Here is a 19228-nt window from a genome sequence, read left to right on the forward strand (position 1 = left end):
CCCAGCTTCTGCCAACCTAGCAGTTCGAAAGCATGTAAAAAAAGTGCAAGTAGAAAAATAGGGACCACTTTGGTGGGAAGGTAACAGCGTTCTGTGCGCCTTCGGCATTCAGTCATGCCGGCCACATGACCATGGAGACGTCTTTGGACAGCACTGGCTCTTCGGCTTTGTAACAGAGATGAGCACCGCCCACTAGAGCCAGAAACGACTAGCACGTATGTACGAGGGGAACCTTTAGCTTTAGCTTTACCTTATTTTAACTAATAGCTGTTGCAAACAGTAACAACAACCTGGATTCCCATCCTTCCACTTTGAAAAACTCTGAAGTAGAGGAAACTGTCTCTGTAGGGCTACATGTCACCAAGATCGCTATGCAATGGGGGTGTTTTTGTTTTGTGTTTCTGATTATTGGCAGGACATGCAATAAATTTAGAATTCTGAAATGCACTATGGGGCGGTATATAAGTCTAAGTGCTTTCTTGCCACCATTGTTAAGTGAATCACTGCAGTTGTTCAGTTAGTAACCTGGTTGTTAAGTGAACCCTGGCTTCCCCATTGACTTTGCTTGTCAGAACGTTGCAAAAGGGGATCACGAGACCATTGCAACCGTCATAAGTACATGCTAGTTTCCAAGCAAGTTTGAACCACATGACCATGGGGATGCTGTAATGGTCATCAGTGTAAACAATGAGTCCCTTTTTTTTTCATTGTTGTAATTTTGAACAGCCACTAAAAGGATAGTTGTAAGTCAAGGGCTACCTGTAATGAGATTGATGGGTGTACCAGATTTTAAAATATGTTGATAGCAGCAGTCTGAACCTGAGTGCAAATATCTTGGTTTCTTACCTGCACAGATTGCAACTCCTATGTAAGCAATAGTTGTGATCAGAATGGCAAGCATTGTTCCTTTGGGGATAGCTTCTTGTGGATCCTGGAATATTACAGTAAAATAAAATAAAATTACAGTGATTGTAGTCATGGCCAGAACAGAAGAGAAGGTTAGGACAAAGACAAGATTTAATATAATTTAATTTATATTTAATTCAAATGTTTACTTTTCAGCTCTTTTAATTCATTTCTCCTTCAGTAGGCTTCCCATTGCAACAGGGTGGTAATTTTTAGAAGAGCTTTGAGCCAGAATTGTTGGTGGACACTTATATGGAATTGGGGACACTGGTTCTGTTCCTCTAGTGTAGATGTTGGACTCCAAATCCCATCATCCTTTACCATTATTGTAATGGATTGGGACTTGGAGTTCAACAATGTCTGGATGTCCACAGATTCCCTACCTCTGTAACCGAGTCCTGACTGTTGAAAAGCAAGAAAAGAATGTAAACTCTTCAATTAGATAAAAAGATAGAACTACATCCAGAAGTATTTCTCCAATAACATCTATTAATTATACACTTGACAGGTTATCGCAAAAAGTATTTTCCAAATCAATACGAAATGTTCTTTTTGCAGATAGGATTCTTTGAATCTTGCTCTTTATTTCGGTGTTAATTTTTTTGTTTTGTTAATATTCAACGTTTCCCCAAAAGACCTTAGGTTATCTAAGACTACATTTTCACAACAGTGTTGTGGTTTTACGGTTAACTGTTCAAATGTACACACCTCTAAGTCTCCAGAGATGTTGGCTCCTGCCAGAATGCCAGTGGCAGCTGGGAAAAAAATGGCAAACACCGAGAAAAAATCTTCATTCCCTGTGAATTCTGGCCCAAAGTTTTCCGTAAATATGGATGCTGCAAGCAAATGCATAAGAAGTAAAGAAAGATAGCAACCTTTCAAGTTTCAGAGATCTTAATCACTGATTTTACTTTACTTTACTTTATTGTCATTGCACCTCGTACAATAAAATCAAACACCATCTTCAGTGCACATCATGACCATGACTATGAAAATAAACACAAACATCCTTCACCCTTCACACATTGAACCAACCCCCCTCCCCGACACCACACAAACTCTGCACTATACAGCAGAATTCAAAAGAGCTACTGCCCTAGGATAGAAGGTGTTTTTCAGCCTATTTGTCCTTTTTTTTATTATCCTGTACCGTCTGCCAGATGGTAATAGTTCAAAAAAAGGGTTCCCAGGATGAGATGGGTCTTTGAGAATGTTTTGAACTTTCTTAAGGCAGCGGGAGCTATAAAGCTCTTCCAAAGAGGGGAGAGGGCAACCAATAATCTTCTGAACAATGATGTTAATCCTCTGGAGTGCTTTCCTTTATATTTCTCTCCCTCTCTTTTACAGATGCCTTCACCAAAATCCATTCTAGAGAATAAAGAGTTGGAAGGGACCTTGGAGGTCTTCTAGTCCACCCCCCTGCTCAAATAGGAAACCCTATACCACCTCAGACAAATGGCTGCCCAATCTCTTCTTAAAAATTTCTAACAGGAGGAACAGAACGAAGATTACTCGATGGAACGTCATGGGTTGTTTGCCATGAGAGGTTCTTGCCCAGTTCCGTAAAGATGTTAAGAAGGTATCTGTCAAGCGTGGGAAAATCAAAAAGTCCAGGCAATTCAAAATAATATAAAGGTTTATTGGACGCTTAGGCTCTCTACAAAAATCTGAACTACTAACGGTCAAAGCAAAGGGGCGGTAGATAAGAGTCAGTGGAATTCAAAATGGGCTGGATTTAGATCTCTTATGGGCAAGAAGGGACTCAAGATTGATGACACATTTGACCCTTCCCTTGGGCTCAGCCTGTTCATCTCATCCATTGTAACTTCGAACAGTCACTAAGCAATGGGTCATAAGTCAAGGACTCAGGGCTGGGCTGCTACCGGTTCACACCAGTTCCGACTAACCGGATGTTAATTTTACATCTGGTTCGCCGAACCAGTAGTTGCAATGACTGGCTGACCCTGCCCAGCCCACCCCTCCCCTCCCCGAAGTCTCCATTTTGGATCCCAGGTAAGTACAGGCCCCACGCAAAGGCTCGGGGAGGGCGAAAAACAGGCCTCCTGGAAGCTCCAGAAGGCCAGAAATGGGCCTGTTTCCAGACTCCACAGAGCCTGTGGACACTGGGGAGGCCGTTTTCACCCTCCCAGAGGCTCCAGAAAAGACTCTGGAGCCCAAGGAGGGCAAAAATGGGCTCCTCCGTGGTGCAGGAGGCCAACTAGGCTACGCCCACCATGGCCACGCCCACCCAGCAACCGGGCAGAGAACCGGTTGCTAAATTTTTTTGAAGTCCATCCCTGCAAGGACTACCTATAACTGCTTGCTCTTCTTATTACTATTTACAGCAGCTCTCCCCTGCAGCTTGCCGCTTCGTATCAACGTGAGTCTTGTTTAGGGTGATGGATTTTTCACATCTGAAACCCTGTGGCGTTAGAAGCACTTGCCTTGGTAATTGAAAAAGCCTCTCGCCCTCTTTTCTGCGCTGCTAGGGATAACTGTCCCAATGAAAAAATTTATGATGGCGACCAGAAGTATAATTAGAAGAATCACTTGGGCCTGCGAGGAAAGAGGAAAAAAAAAATTATACATTTTTAATCATAAGTTTATTTGGGAGAATTCTTTAGTCGCGGCCTATCTACCCAAGTAAAAATTAAGGGAGAACAAATGCTCACATGCAATAATATAATAAGGCACAAGACAAAACATTTTTTTATTACGTGTTTCTACATTCTCAGGCTTAAAAAAAAAATTACCTTTGCTTCCCATTCCATACCAGCCACTGAAATACCCAGCAGAATTACAACGGTTATGACGCCAATTATCCTGATGTCATTGGTGACATCGACCATTATGGCATTACTGTTCTGAAAAAAACAAACAGTGAAAAGTAATTATTATAGAATAGAATAGAATAGAATAGAATAGAATAGAATAGAATAGAATAGAATAGAATAGAATTCTTTATTGACCAAGTGTGATTGGACACACAAGGAATTTCTCTTGGTGTAAATACTCTCAGTATACATAAAGGAAAGGTACATTTGTTAAGAATCAGGAATCATAACATACAACACTTAATGGTAGTCATAGGGTACAATCAACAATCAAATCATACTAGGAAACAGTCAATATAAATCATAAGGATACAAGTGACAAAATTACAGTCCTACAATCACAAGTGGGAGGGGATGGGTGATAAGGAGTGATGAGAAGGTTAACAGTAATAGTAGTGCATATTATTATTATTATTATTATTACATCATCATCATTATCATTATCATTATTATTATTATCATTACCTTTATTGTCAGAGTTCAACATGTGTACAATGAGATTGGCTGAGCCTCCCTTCGTGCGCCACCCCCAACACAACTCACAGTGAGGACAGAAGTCCCTAACCCAGTCCCAATCTTATTGCACCATGTGACCTTGTTGCACAATATGCCGGACCCGCAAGTCCATCATACTATGTTGGCATGAAGTTCTTTTCGATTTAGGAGTGTGACAGCCCACGGGTAGAAATTGTTCTTCAGCCTGTTGGTACGGCTGGCTATGCTTCTGTATCTCCTACCCCAGTGGTCGCCAACCAGTGGGCCGTGGCCCACTGGTGGTCCGCAAGAAAAATGTTGGTGGTCTGCAGAGAATTGTCACCCCCAGAGCACTCCCCAAAGCAATTAATCCAGGCTGCGCAGGAACACAAGTTACCCCTCCCACATGGCCCATGGGAACCCTCCCCGCCCAGTCACTCCTTACCTGGAAAACTTGCTTGCTAAGTTGCTATTTTTCCTTCCCCCCACACCCCCTGACCATCAGCTGTTCTGCTGTGCCGGTAGATTTAGATTAGCTAGAAAACAGGAAATTGTTGGATTTCTTGCTTTCTAGCGAATCTTTAGATCTTCGGCTCTGCTTTTAAGCAGAGCCAAACCTCCCTTAGGACTGAAGTTTCTATTATTCAGTGCAGGTAGCTGATGGCAGAAAGAATGAATCGATGATTCTGTGAGCAACTCAATCTGCCTGCCTGCTTTGCCTGATTTTGGGTAAAAGTTGCTCTTTTTTAAATAAAAAAATTCAATATTTACATAAATACTTATAATATTTACATACAAGCCATGCCCAGCTAGTCACATGACCACCAAGCCACACCCACAAATTAGGCCACGCCCACAGAACTGGTTGTTAAGAAATTTGAATTCATATTAGTGGTCCCTGGGATTTAAAATTATGAGTTTGGTGGTCCCTGAGGTCCAAAAGGTTGGCGACCCCTGTCCTACCCGATGGTAGGAGAATGAAGAAGTGCTGACCGGGATGTGAATCATCACTGAGAATTTTTCTCACTCTTCTAAGGCAGCGAGCCCTTGCGATGTCATCTAGTGGTGTCAGGGATGTTTTGTGCTGTGCTCACCATCCTTTGTAGTGTCTTTCTATCCATGGCTGTCAAGCCAGCATACCACACCGTAATGCAATATGAGGGGACGCTTTCTATTGTGGACCAGTAAAAGGAGTCATTGTTCCACTTTATTTAAGTAATGATTAAGAAGATACTTCCTGTAAGACAGTTCTCTAAGCCTCGTAAAATACCAGGGAATTTCTACAGTGGGATTCCCCGCATTTCATGGATAATGAGTCTTGGATTTTGCATTTTGCATCCTGCCTGGACCTCATCCGTCAAGGTTATGGGCTGCCCTAATTCCCTTTAGTACAGATAGTCCTCAATTTCCAACAGATTTATGACTGCTCAAAGTTACAACAGCACTGAAAAAAGTCACTTATGGCCATTTTTCACACTTATGACCACTGCAGCGTCCCCCGGGGCACGTGGTCAAAATTCAGCTGCTTGGCAACTGCTCCATATTTATGACCTAGGGGGTCATGTGATCTCCTTTTGTGACCTTTTGACCCAGCAATGTCAATGGGGCAGCCAGATTCACTTAACAACCATGTTACTAACTTTGGAAATGCATGATTCATTTAAAAACTGTTGCAAGAAAAGTCATAGACGGGGACAAACTCACTTAACATATGTTTTACTTAGCAACATAAATTTTGGGGCTCAATTGTGGTCATTGCTCCAGGGCTACCTGTAGGGTTTTTTTGGAAACTTTTACAGTACTTTAAGAAACATTTATTTGATCTGGTAGTAAGAAATCAAAACTGTACGAATTAGTAGAATTATTAATGGGGTAAAGGAACTTCAATCGGTGACCTTGTGTTTTATGAGACTTCTGGTCGTTACGGTAGGAGAAAAAAAAGAGAGAAACAGACCAGTTTCCTTAAATTTAGCTGTATCCAAATAAGGATGCTCACCTTGAGAAGTTCCACAACTGTTTCTGCAAAGCCAACCACGTACATAGCTACTGCTACAGCGTTGGCGAAGGCATGAGGCCAATGGAGCCCCCGAATTCAGGACCTAAGCTCCGTGAGATGAGGTAATAAGCTCCACCTGTCCACACGACAAAGACTTGTGTCAGACTATGGACAAATCTTCATATGATCTTACATTTTCCTAGAACAGTATATCATATTTTTTTTAAAGAATTTTATTTGGGTTTTCACAAAGCAAAGAAAAATAAAACATCTTTTTTAGCAAACAGCTTGGTTCCAGGTTTTCAAATCTCCATACAGATATAACCTCAGTTACATATTCCTCTTTTATCTTTCACATTCAATTGCATGTCTTATCACTACTTTAAATATTCTTTATTAATTTTTCCCCTCAAATACTTCCCTCGGGCTTGTTTTATAACTCTCTCATTCATTTCTAAATCTATTACATATCCTTTTCAAGGTTTTCATACTTTCAAAAGAATTAACAGTATATCATATTTTAAAGACCCCATAATCCCTTGCAGGGTGGAGTCTGGGCAACCGAATGGAGCTAGCAGAGTGTTTTAATGGCTGGATGTCCTTCCTGTCACCAGTATGGAGTTTTTTTTCTCCAGCAGATATATTCTCATCGTGCCCAGAGAGCGAAATATCTGCCTCTACTACGATTGAACTCACAGCTTCCTGACTGTGAGGTGAGAGTTCCACCTCAAGGCCACTGCACCGCTCTTTCCTAGGACAGTATATATGATCCAAGGAAAATCCAAGTTTTCGTTTTTGCCTGCAGCATGCAGAACTAGTACTATGCAGGTTATTTCTTGACTTACAACCATACATTCAATGACGTTTGAATTGACAACAGCACTGAATAAAGTGATTTAGGATTGTTTTTACATGGCCATTACAGTGTCCCCATTTTAGGTTTTAAAACGGGGCAAAACTCATCGTCTGTCTCACTCAGCAATGGAAATTTCGGGGTCAGTTGTGGTTGCAATTCGAGGATTCCTTTCCATTGAATGTGACTAGGATATCATGACGTTACAAAGCAACATTTTGGGTTAGGAGATGCATTATGACTTCTTCTAAAAACACGCTGAAAGTTAGCAGAGTATGTTAAGGTTTTGTTTCATTCTACTAAGCCTTTTTAAAAGTTTCTGTTTTAATTTGAACAGATTCCATATAAAGCATAAAGAGCTTGAAGTGAATGGGAACGTATGTCAAAGCACAGCAAAGTGTTCTCCACCTGCCTTCTCAAGGTGGCTCTATAGAATTTCCCTATGTAAATTGTTCACAATAATCTCTTTATATTCAGGAGTATCGCAATGCTAGTTTTAAAAACACAAAGAGATGAGATAGAGTCTAATTTTCTCCGAGTCTGCAGGACAAATATTCAGTTTGCAACTTGCCAGTTCGGATTCTTTGGATTTCATGAAATAAAGTGTTGAAAAACTTTAAAAGAAGTAGTAGCCACTCATGATTTAAATGCTCGAGCATCATTTTTAAGCTGGTGCCCAATGGTTTAAAAATAATGAGAATTATAGGAGGGCAGCAGATAAGAAAGCAGCTTAAGTCTCTTCCTATACAGTACACTTCAAACAGGAGCAATGTCCTTCTATTTATTTTATTCCTCAACTCTTGCAAAATTAAGAATTTTATTTAGCTACATCATCTAAATCTGTTTTTCTTTCCTAATGGAAAGTAATTTCACAATTACTTTAAACAGATGTTTAAACCTCCACTGATTCAGCTCATTTTTTGGAAAGTATTAGTTTTTTTTTTTACTTTTAAAAATACTTTTTTAAAGATACTTTTTAAATACTTTTTAAAAGGTGTTGTTCTTCTGCAAGCCTTCTAATTTGCTATCCTCCTCTCTACCAGAAATGTTTCTTTGTGGCTCAGATATTACGTCCTGCTGTATTTTAGTTCTGTGCTCATTTATTGGGTGATCATTTGCCCAGAAGAAACCATATTTTCTATCCCAACAGCAAATGGACTCACCTCCTTGGTGCTCTCTGAGCTTGGTGGTTTTCTTGCAGTATTTCATTACCCAAACTAGGTAACATCATCAGTGTTAAGTCTAGCACTGATGATGTTACCTAGTTTGGGTAATGAAATGTCTGCAAGAAAAGCACCAAGCTCAGAGACTACCAAGGACTACTTCCTCCTCCTCCTCCCCCACCCCTGCAAATCTCACTCCTTACTAGCACTGATGATATTACCTAGTTTGGGTAATGAAACGTCTGCAAGAAAAGCACAAGCTCAGAGACCACCAAGGACACCTCACTTCAACCCTGAACTACAAATATTCTCCTTCATTTGGACTTACCTCCTCTTACCACTCCATTGGTACATATGGCAGACATGGAAATACCTGTTAAGGTTGTAACAACCACACTCAGGCAAATGACTACGATTCCAAGACCTGAAAAAGTGCCAAAAGAGATCTTTGACCCAAGTACCTTGGTTATATCGTTTACTTTAAAATCCATGAACAGGAAACTGGTATCCTTGCGCAAGAAGCCATCGCTCAAGGGAAGGTTTGACTGGAGCTGACAATAGTTGATGCACAATCCTTATTCATTCCAGTTAAAGAAATACCTGTCAAGAATTGTGGATCCTGGTTCCATCGGAGCTGACTGCCTTGGCTCTCATGGATAGCGTATAAACAATTTTTTTTAAAAAAGCAGAAGAATGAATTAATACCTTTTAGGGAACTTGAACAAGTGTTAGCGGAAAAAGAATAATGGTCTTCATGTTCAGCCCATTCCAGGAAATGCAACCGGTAATTTTTGATTTGATTTGTTTTTTTGAAAAAAAGAAAGAAAAATCTGGAAAAAAATGGATTCCATTCTTCCATTGGTCTTGAGACCTTCACGAACCAAACCCGGCTTTGTGTTTGCAAATTAATTAATTATAGAAGGTTAATTGGGTTGTGGTTATGACTTACCTGTCAGTTCTTGGGATGAACATGACCTAGGCTGCTTATTACAGTGGAGAACTTTTGATTTACAAGACAATAAACAGGGAACTAATTCAGATCTTTGTGTGGAACAGGGAAAAATCCTATAGAATTATTATTATTATTTTACCTCCACGGATAAAACCATTAGTTGCTATTGCAGAAGTTGACAAGCCAGTAATGGAAGTAACCACGGTAGCAAGAAGGATTATGATAACTCCAAGACCTGTCAGCAAGGAGAAGATGGCAAAATATAATCAACGGTCTGCAACTTTTCAAAATGGTTCTCTGAGGTAACGGTTTAAATGAGAAGGAATCCACTTTTCACTGAGAAAGTATCTTTATCCCCGCTGCTGGAGGAACTCCTTTCTCGCCTTTACTGTAGATCCATTTATATCCATGTAATATAAATGTTAAATAAGCTACTGGGACAAGGATTAAGAGCCTTGATAGCCTGCAGAGCACTGGGACACTGGGATTAAAATGTCTAAATTGTAATAGAAGTGAGCATCCCTGCAAGCCAGAACATTTATCGAACAAAGGCAAATAGACATGTCCCAAGGTAATGTTGCAGAATCCAAGCTGGTTAGTCACTGGGACCAGAACAGAGGTGGTATTCAGCCAGTTCTGACCAGTTCTGGAGAACCAGTAGCGGAAATTTTGAGTAGTTCGGAGAACCAGCAAATACCACCTCTGACTGGCCCCGCCCCCATCTCTTCTCTGCCTCCCGAATCCCAGCTGATTGGCTGGATTTTCTTTGGTTGCCCTGCACAGGAGAACGGAGCTGGAAAGCAGGTTAGTGGGGTGGGGAGGAAATGGAGATTTTGCAGTATTCTTCCCCTGCCACACCGACCAAGCCACGCCCACCGAGCCACGGCACTCCCACCAAGCTGCTGCGTCCACAGAACCGGTAGTAATTTTTTTTAAAATTTACAGAGTTTTTGGACTCATGCTGGAGCGCATCCTCATTCTGTTGAGAGAGAAGTTCCCTGAGGATGGTGTCTAGCACGACTCTGGAACCTCGAAAGATTAAAACTCTGGTCCCAGTGACTGACCCAGATTGGATCCTGCAGAATATTGATCAGCAGATAAATCAGTAGGCGGGTCAGAATATTAGCAGAATATTCATCAATGTAACCTCCTGAGTTGATTCATTCATTCATTTCTCTCTTCCTCCAAAGGTGCCTTTAAAAGAGGCAATTGTTTGTTTGTTTTTACTTTGAAGATGTTTCACTTTTCATCCAAGAAGCTTCTTCAGCTCTGACTGGATGGTGGGGAATGGAAGGTGCATCTAGTGAGAGCTGAAGAAACTTCTTAGATGAGAAGTAAAATGTCTTCAAAGGAAAAACAAACAAACAGAAAGTCCAGTTGCCTCTTGAAAAAGGGCCTTTGAGGCAACCATGACCTGGATGACTGAGAATCTCCATAGAATCTCCATCTCTTCCCCCAGTTCCCATCAGTTCTTAGTCCAGCAAAGCCAATGTTGTAGCTTTGCACCACTGTTAGATGAATGACATTAAATTGAGGATTATCTGTAGTGGGGGAAAAACATCATACTTTCCCTTAAGTCAAACAGGAGCATTAGTGTCACCTCCAAACTTTTTTTGAATATCCACATTTATGTACAATATATGAACAGACCAATGCTATAAAGACCAAATTAAACCAACACACTTAGGGAAATAACCCTCCTCTACTTATTCTGAAGTTAAACTCATACTGGTAGTCCTCACCTTATGATTACAATTGAGCCCCAAATTTGGGTTGCTAAGAGAGACAATTGCTAAGTGAGTTTTGCCCCCATTGTATGACCTTTCTTGCCACAGTTGTTATGTGGATCACTGCAGGTGTTCAGTTAGCAAAACAGTTGTACAGTGAATTTGGCTTCCCCGTTGACTTTACTTGTCAGAAAGACGTAAAAGGGGAGCATATGAGCCTGGGACACTGCAACCATCATAAGAACAAGCCAGTTGCTAACTGCCCCAATTCTGATCATGTGACCATGAGGATGCTGCATCAGTCTTGTGAAAAATGATCATAAGCCACTTTTTTCAGTGCCTGTGAACAGTCAGTAAATTAACGACTGCAAATCAAGGACTGTCTGTTCTTATATATTTATACAGACTGAAGGAAAGACAGCAAAAAGCTATTTTGCCTATTTTTTTCCCCTATCCTAACCCTAACCCTTCCCATCCCCCAAAAGATGAGACTTCATTTTAAAAGTTGATGACTGGCAAATCATAATTTCAGAATGAAAGGCGCCATGTTGGCTCATTGCAACTGCTCTGATTCCTGATTAAAGTTTAGATTAAAAACCCAGTTGCAAGGTCATTAAATAACATTTAAATGAATTACTCTTGCCCTTAGCTGTTTTCATACCTTAGAACAAAGTAATGCTCCTTGATGATGGTAATAAGTTACTAAGCTACCATTAAAAAAAACCAACAACCCCAAAACCCAATTTTGCATGACACCCCCGAGCAAAGTCTTGGCAATGTTAATATGCAGAATTGCATGGCAAGGCACATACTTCCATGGATTTCCAGCAGCAAAGGCTTCATTTGCTATGCTTCATAAACTCCCTAAGCACCCTACGGTTGGGCGTATTGCCAAACTTGTAAAGTTGTGTTGATGGGCAAAAGTTCCCACTTCTCCTCTGCTTATTTCCTGCCTGTTTCTTGTTCTTTAAAAGTAGATGGATGGCCTTTCAAAGTTTCCATGATTAGGGACATGGGAAAATTCCAAGGAACTCTAAGAAAAAAAACCCTATACAATCCCTGCAAATGTTTTGTTTAAAAATCCGTTTGCAAGAGAAATTAAATCGTGTTTTGATGAAATTGTTTTCGTTTTAGGAGAATATCTGTATCGTTGATGCTAGTTTTTATAGTACTCTAAAATCTCAGTCAGATGCTTTGAATGAACTGTTTTTGAGGAAACCATTTTTATGCTGAATTTCAGAAAATTATGGATCACTGAGAAGATTCTTCTTTTATCTTTGAAAACTGGTAAGCATTGATAACAGAAGATAGGTTGGGGTGCACATAGAGGTCACATACATTTTTTATGGTAGAAAAATAGTGGGAATCCTTTAAATTTCAGGAATAGTCCTATCTATATCTATATATCTATGTATGTGAGCAGGTATACACAATTCTACAACTCTAGGTTTTCTGCCCAATTTATTAAAAACTTTCTTTCTTTCTTTCTTTCTTTCTTTCTTTCTTTCTTTCTTTCTTTCTTTCTTTCTTTCTTTCTTTCTTTCTTTCTTTCTTTCTTTCTTTCTTCCTTCCTTCCTTCCTTCCTTCCTTCCTTCCTTCCTTCCTTCCTTCCTTCCTTCCTTCCTTCCTTCCTTCCTTCCTTCTTCTTCTCTATCTATCTATCTATCTATCTATCTATCTATCTATCTATCTATCTATCTATCTATCTATCTATCTATCATCTATCTATCCATTCAGAGGTGGTATTCAGCAGGTTCTGACCAGTTCTGGAGAACCAGTAGTGGAAATTTTGAGTAGTTCACAGAACCGGCAAATGCCACCTCTGACTGGCCCCACCCCCATCTATTCTCCGCCTCCCACTGAGTCCCAGCTGATCGGCTGGGTCTTCTTTTATTGCCCTGCAAGGAGAATGGAGCTGGAAAGCAGGTTAGTGGGAGGGAATGGGGATTTTGCAGAATCCTTCCCTACCACACCCACCAAGCCACACTCACAGAACTGGTAGTAAAACTTTTTGAATCCCACCACTGTGTCTGTCTGTCTGTCTATCTGTCTGTCTGTCTGTCTATCTATCATATACTTTTTGCTAATGTTTTACAAATTCTTTTGTAGAACTTGTCCAGTCATATACTAGACAGTTGAGTAACCTCAATCCCCATGGTAGCTATTATTCAAGACTAAAACATGTAGGCAGTTTAAAGTAATGGATGTTTCTGCTGGCAATAATAAAAATGTATACCATACTTAAAAAAACAAAAACCTACCAATTCCAGCTTGACCAATGATCCAGGAAAGACGAATAAATAGCATCACACCCCAGATGTTCAGCATGCATCTCACCTAAATATTAATCAAAAATAATGGTATCAACATATAACTGCAGAAAGCAACAGGTTTAAAATGGATAAAAATAGTTGTGTGAAAAAATCCGAATGCATTAAAAATGCATTGAAAAGTTTAAATGCATCAAATGCATTGGAAATGTTCAACAGATGAATAAATAGCATTATACCCCAGGTGTTCAATGTGCACCTCACCTAAATATTAAACAAAAATAATTGTATTAACATATAACCACAGAACGCAACAGGTTTAAAATGGGTAAAAACAGTTCTATGAAAAAAGAACGAATGCACTGAAAAGTTTAAAAGCTGTAACAGCTTGAAATAAAAAGAACCTAAATTCTATAAAATATCTTTAGAAAGGAGTTGTTTTGAAAGAACAGTCATTATCTGCTTAAAGTAGAAATTTCAGTGTAAAAATTACAATGTTAGCATTTGAATGTTTTTTTTTAAAAAAGAATAAGAACAGAGATGTGAAGAACTAGTCATATGAAAGGATTACTTCAAATCAGCCTCATACATATTCATTACTGGGGATTGAACATGAAAATCTCATTTAAAAAGACAGTGGAAGTATCTACCTACTTTTCTGCCGTATGGAATTACTCAGGTTGCACTACCAACTGTTTAAAATTTTAAAAGCAGATGTTCTGTACTACTACAATCACGAGATAAATGCTGCTTACCAGGACACCCTTCATCCATCCAAATTTCACTATGCCTTTAGTTTCTTCTTCCTTGAGGAATTCGGCTTCTTCTGAGTTGCCATCTGCTTTATTTAATTTGTCCACTGAACCCGAAGTCACTGTGATGTTCTAGTCAGACAGTTTTAAACAAAATAGCTTGTTTTACTGGGATTCATAACAAAGAAATGATGTTGTGTATTGGTGGAAATCCATAAGAGCAGAACAACCCGCAGCATGTATCAAGTGTAAAATTATTTTTTTGTTTTTTTTTAAAAAAAAAGCTAGGTTCAAATATATCAGGTGTAAAGAGATGAGCAGTGCCAGTTCATATGTCCAACAGTTTGCATTTGCCCACATCTCTTTGCCTCTTCTTATATGAAGTAGAAACAGAATATACAAGAGGAAAATATAAAGGGTGTTGTGTAATTAAGACAAGATTACAGAATGCAGAAAGTCAATTTGGTCTAGTAATTTATAACATCAAACTAGAAACTAGGAGATTTGTGAGTTCTAGTTTTGTCTTAGCCCTGAATGCCAGCTGGGTGACCTTGGGCCAGTCACTCTTTCTCAGCCCAACCTATATCACAGGGTTGTTGATATGGAGAAAATATGAGGAGATCTCCTTTAGTTATTTGTAAAAATAATAAAAGTGGGAAATAAATAAATAGCAAATGTTTGAGATGGGTCAACCTCACCTCAAAGGGCAGCTACAACAGCAGGAAAGGCTACACACACATACATATACTGGGCAGATAGACACACATATATGCATATATATGTTTACACACATAAATACATGTATTTATATATGTGTGTATTTATACTCACAAACAATTAAATAAAATTTTTATATTTAGAAAGCAGGTTCTAAAAACTGCTAATTCAAGTCCTGCTAAACTGACATATCTCTCAGGGATGGTCACATTTTCCCAACCGAAACTATAGTTAAATCTGTCTATATGTTGGGAAATAATTTAATTTAACTTCACAATATATAGACAGATTTAACCATAGTTTGGATTGGGAAAATGTGACCCTTCAAGTCCAAAAAGGCCAGGAAATTTCTAGAAGCCTGGCACACTCTGGCAAATCAGCCATGGACATTAACAACATCTATAGACTATGCGAAAGAAACAATCAATCAGCCCAAAAGAGAACAAAAAGACTCCAGCACTTCTCCACGAGCACCCAGGTCAACATAAATTAATTCCAAGGTTAACATCAGACCAACAATTAAGTAAGCAATACCCCAATCAAGAAACTGCCAAAGAAGCCACCAGAAAACAGCCCAACCAAAGAACCTCTAAGACCAACCCAACCAACACTGACACTAGAATATAAACTTACAGCAAACCATACTCCTCACTAGCACTGATGATGTTACCTAGTTGGATAATGAAACATTTGCAGGAAAACAGGCTCAGAGAACACCAGGGACCCTTCATGTCAACCCTGAGCTACAAATATTCTCCTTCATTACTACAGCAAATATTTGGGGGGAAAATCAATCTCAGATGTTTTATATTCCATAACTATACTTGTGCAATTTACAAATATTCCAGAAGGAAACCTTTGGTCTTTTCACATTTTTAGGACTCCTAAGAAAGCCTTTCCTTAGAAGGAAGTGTTTAAGGAAGACCAAATAATGTTTTCCTTAATTTTCTTTTGACATACCTTTGCCAAGTGTTCGTGAATATCCATCAGACTTGGCCGGTTCATTTTGGCTCCTCTGATGCTTCCGGTGTTCTGGTAATAATCAATTTTTGGCACAACATCCATGGTATTATGCCCAAAGGTTTTTAGATAATAGGTGTTACTGTGTGTGTCGTACGGATGGAAGCTTCCATCTGTTTTGGCAGTGTCACCATTTTGGAAGAAACGGTCGTAAGTTTCTTGGGTTCCAGACCTGTAGCTGACGTGGAGCCTCTTAGTGGCATCTTTAGCGAAAGAAGTCTCTTCATAACGTTGGGTGTCGGGGTCTCCCTGCGATTGAACTGAGTTCTCGTGGCTTTCATTAATGACATTAACCTGGAATCTGTGCAAATGCGGATCCAAAAATACATTTGGAGAATTATTCATAGTTGCGGATAACCAGTCTTTATTTCACCGATATCGCTGTTGTGCGTTGTCAGATTTTTTTTCAGCAGGGCTGTCTAGATGATCCTTTGTGATTCACTTAGCGGCCACTTCTGCAGATGTTCTGTACCGTAGGTGAAAATAAGCTGTTCACTCTCCCTTCAAATACAGGAATTTTTTTTTTGAAAAGAGCTAATTTATCTCTAAACATTAAGATAAATTATAACAGGTAACAACAACGGGTAAATGACTATAAAAAATTTCAGCTGCTGATTGTTTTTAAAACCAAAAACTTATTTTGTACTTCTTTCACGTTATGTTCCCATTTTATAGAGATGATGAAATAAGCTTTCCAGATGTTTATGCCTTGAAGTACATGAAATAGAAGCCTAGATCCATTACTGATCAATGTTGGTCAACAGGTAGCATTCTGGTATTTTAAAATTACATGACTAGCAATTAAAATAGAGGAACAACATTTTTTACAGCAGTATGATCTTCAACACTGAGTTTAGTTAATGTTTGAGCAGTTTTAATTTCAGGGGTTATTTATTTCTTCCAATCCCAAAATAATTTTTAAAACACCATAATAACAAAAAAGGGCAGAACCTAAAGTTTGCATTTCTCGCCCAAATATTATTTTTCCTTAATTTTTCTCTTAAGGACAGTTTTTCTTTTGCAATGGAAACTAACTAGAAGAAATAGCGTTGGGAGAAAAAGTATTTTGTATTATAGGAAGGAATTTGAAATTTAGGGTTAAAACAGAGAAGGCGGGAAGGGGTAATTGGGAAGAATTTTTCAGTGCTTCTTTCTGTGAATTACTTCCTTCTATCTTCTGTCTCAGTTTAGTGACAAGGGGTTAGGACTCATTAGCAATTCCCGCCTTGTGCTGATTTCATGAGTCAAATATACTCATTCGCTGAGAGCAATCTGTACCTACCAAGGTTACAATCTTCGAAGATTTCCTGGTTATTTTTTATTAAAATGGTAGTTGTGAAGCTGGTTTAGGAGGAAAGAACAGCTGTGTTTTTCAGGTTCTCGTGATCTGGATCTTTCTAAATCATACAGTAAATAGTTATGAACGAATCCAGAAGAAAATCCAAGATTTTTGGGGAGCAGTTTTAAAAATCAATGCATGTTGTTTTAACTAAATATAAAACAAAAAGATGGTCTGTTCCCCTGTCCATCCAGCCCTCCCACCTGGTTATCCAGACTACAGGTTACTTGAAAGTCAAATAAAAGTAATGATCTTGATTCCCCCTCCCAATTATTATTGACAACTTAAAACAGAGAAGATATGATAAAGTGATGAAAGGAGGCGAGTATCCATTTTTCCATTCGAAATTATTCTTACTCTATATTTCATGAGAATCTTGTTCCTTTTTTACTTCTAGAACAAAATGTGGTCTAGTACTTTTTTGGGAGGGGGGGCAAGGCCATCTCAGGAATCTTCTAAATAAAAATAATTTGCCATCCTAGGTTGAACAAAACATACAGTACTAAAACACTACTGAGAATCAGTAGTGGCAACGAATAGGTAAATTTTAATGTTTAATTTGGTAAATATTGATAAGCACAACCCATATAAAACCTCTTTTGGGGTACCCCATATTTTAAAAGCGGGGAGGTAAAAATTTTAAAATGTTTAAGAAACTCTGCTCTGAAGGACAAAAAATATTTAGAGCAAATAAAGAGCAAATAACTCTGGTAACAAATGGCTGATTATCAGTTGTTCTGCACTGCCTTTCTATTGCTGCTCTTAATTTAAAATAGATTTAATTTTCTTCTCTACTGTACAGTCTTCTGTAAAGTGAAATTTATGCCTGACTTTTAAGCTATTAAGCTGAAGACTCTAAGTAACTACTGGAAACAGAAGATTGTTGAGAAGAAAAATGTAAGGGATACCAGTCATTTTTTAATCTGACATCCAAGCAGGGGGGAAAAGTGGGGGGGAAAGACACCAGTTTCCTTGTTACAAACCAACTACAGCACACAAATAATCCCCACATTCAGATTTCTAGAACATGTGTGAATATTCAAATATCCAGCACGTCTCTGAACATCTGGCACAAATTTAAGCGTGATAAAAATTGTACTTTAGCAACAGCATATGCGTCAGTGAAGCCATTTTCTCAAGATATTGATTGGTATAACTTACACTTACCAATTTGATTGTTGGGATTTTTTAAATGTGAAAATGTGGTCTGATTCTTCCCATAAAAAGGTTTATTTGTTACAGATGAGCTGTTTTCAAAATAGGGAAGAGATTTTCAAACATAAATTAGGAACGACTTGTAATCCTAGCTGGAAATGAAATACATAAAAACCTTACCTCTTAACCAACTATTGGCACAAAGTGTGTTTTCAGGAGCCTGTTTGCTGCAGCTCTGCGTCTCGAAGTATATTCAGAGTAGGTATAAAATCAGCTACCATATCCAAGGTAGTTTTAGCTGCTTCTGGCACTCTGTTAAATGAAACGGTACTTTTGTTTCTTATTTGTGGGGGTTGGAAATTAAGCGTCCTTTATTGTGGACCATACTTTACTGGTCTCTCTATAAATTAGCAAAGAAGTCAGCCAATCCTGGAATTCAGAAGACAAGCCATGGTTACCCTTAGCCCCGAGGAACATTTCAGTCTGTTAAATATTAGCTTGTAATGAACTCATTAATACTTTGAATAGTAGGAGCCCAATCTTGCATTGGTCTCTTACCGAAAGTTAGTGGATCTAATGAAAGTCATTTACATACTCATCAAAATCTTAACCACTACTCTTTTAAGTTTATAAATGACAGATGAAACAGCAACAGCATATGCCCAAGCAGTCATGTGCTACTGAAATAACTTTTATCCAGCAGTGTGAAAAAGTCCTTAAATATTCATGCTAATACATTTTATTTTTATTTTTACCCTTGAAGCAGAGAAAGGTCATTGGTAGCCATTATTCTCCAGGCTTGGTTTAGCAATGTGTGGCTGGGAATCAAAAAATGTTTGCTTCAGTAAAAATGCTATATATATAGGGATATGTCCAGTTGGGCTAGCCAATATAACGTTAAATTCCATCTAACAGATGGATGACCATACACACTTGTTTAAAAATTAAATGAAAAATGGACAGCAATAAAGCAAATCTTGCCCCAACAATAGGACAGAATAATTATGATTGCAAATATTTCATATTTCGACTCTCATTTTATTGCTAATTGAGAAACAAAATATTACTTG

At 38.7% G+C, this 19228-nt stretch overlaps 1 protein-coding gene across 1 annotated transcript in view; it reads right to left on the bottom strand.

Moving 5' to 3' along the window:
• Positions 1-16073, bottom strand: part of SLC12A1 (solute carrier family 12 member 1) — a 43356-nt gene extending 27283 nt beyond the window's left edge. Inside the window, 10 exon segments of the mRNA XM_087941426.1 lie at positions 847-931; positions 1615-1742; positions 3351-3462; positions 3660-3770; positions 6211-6284; positions 6287-6346; positions 8555-8650; positions 13167-13242; positions 13931-14059; positions 15605-16073. Of these exon segments, the coding sequence (XP_087797552.1) occupies positions 847-931; positions 1615-1742; positions 3351-3462; positions 3660-3770; positions 6211-6284; positions 6287-6346; positions 8555-8650; positions 13167-13242; positions 13931-14059; positions 15605-16009 (1276 nt within the window). The 5' untranslated portion in view covers positions 16010-16073.
• Positions 16074-19228: the final 3155 nt, after the last annotated feature.

The sequence above is a fragment of the Pseudonaja textilis genome, chromosome 13, assembly GCF_049901715.1.
Source record: "Pseudonaja textilis isolate UNSWEBS1 chromosome 13, rPseTex1.2, whole genome shotgun sequence".
Lineage (NCBI taxonomy): Eukaryota > Metazoa > Chordata > Lepidosauria > Squamata > Elapidae > Pseudonaja > Pseudonaja textilis.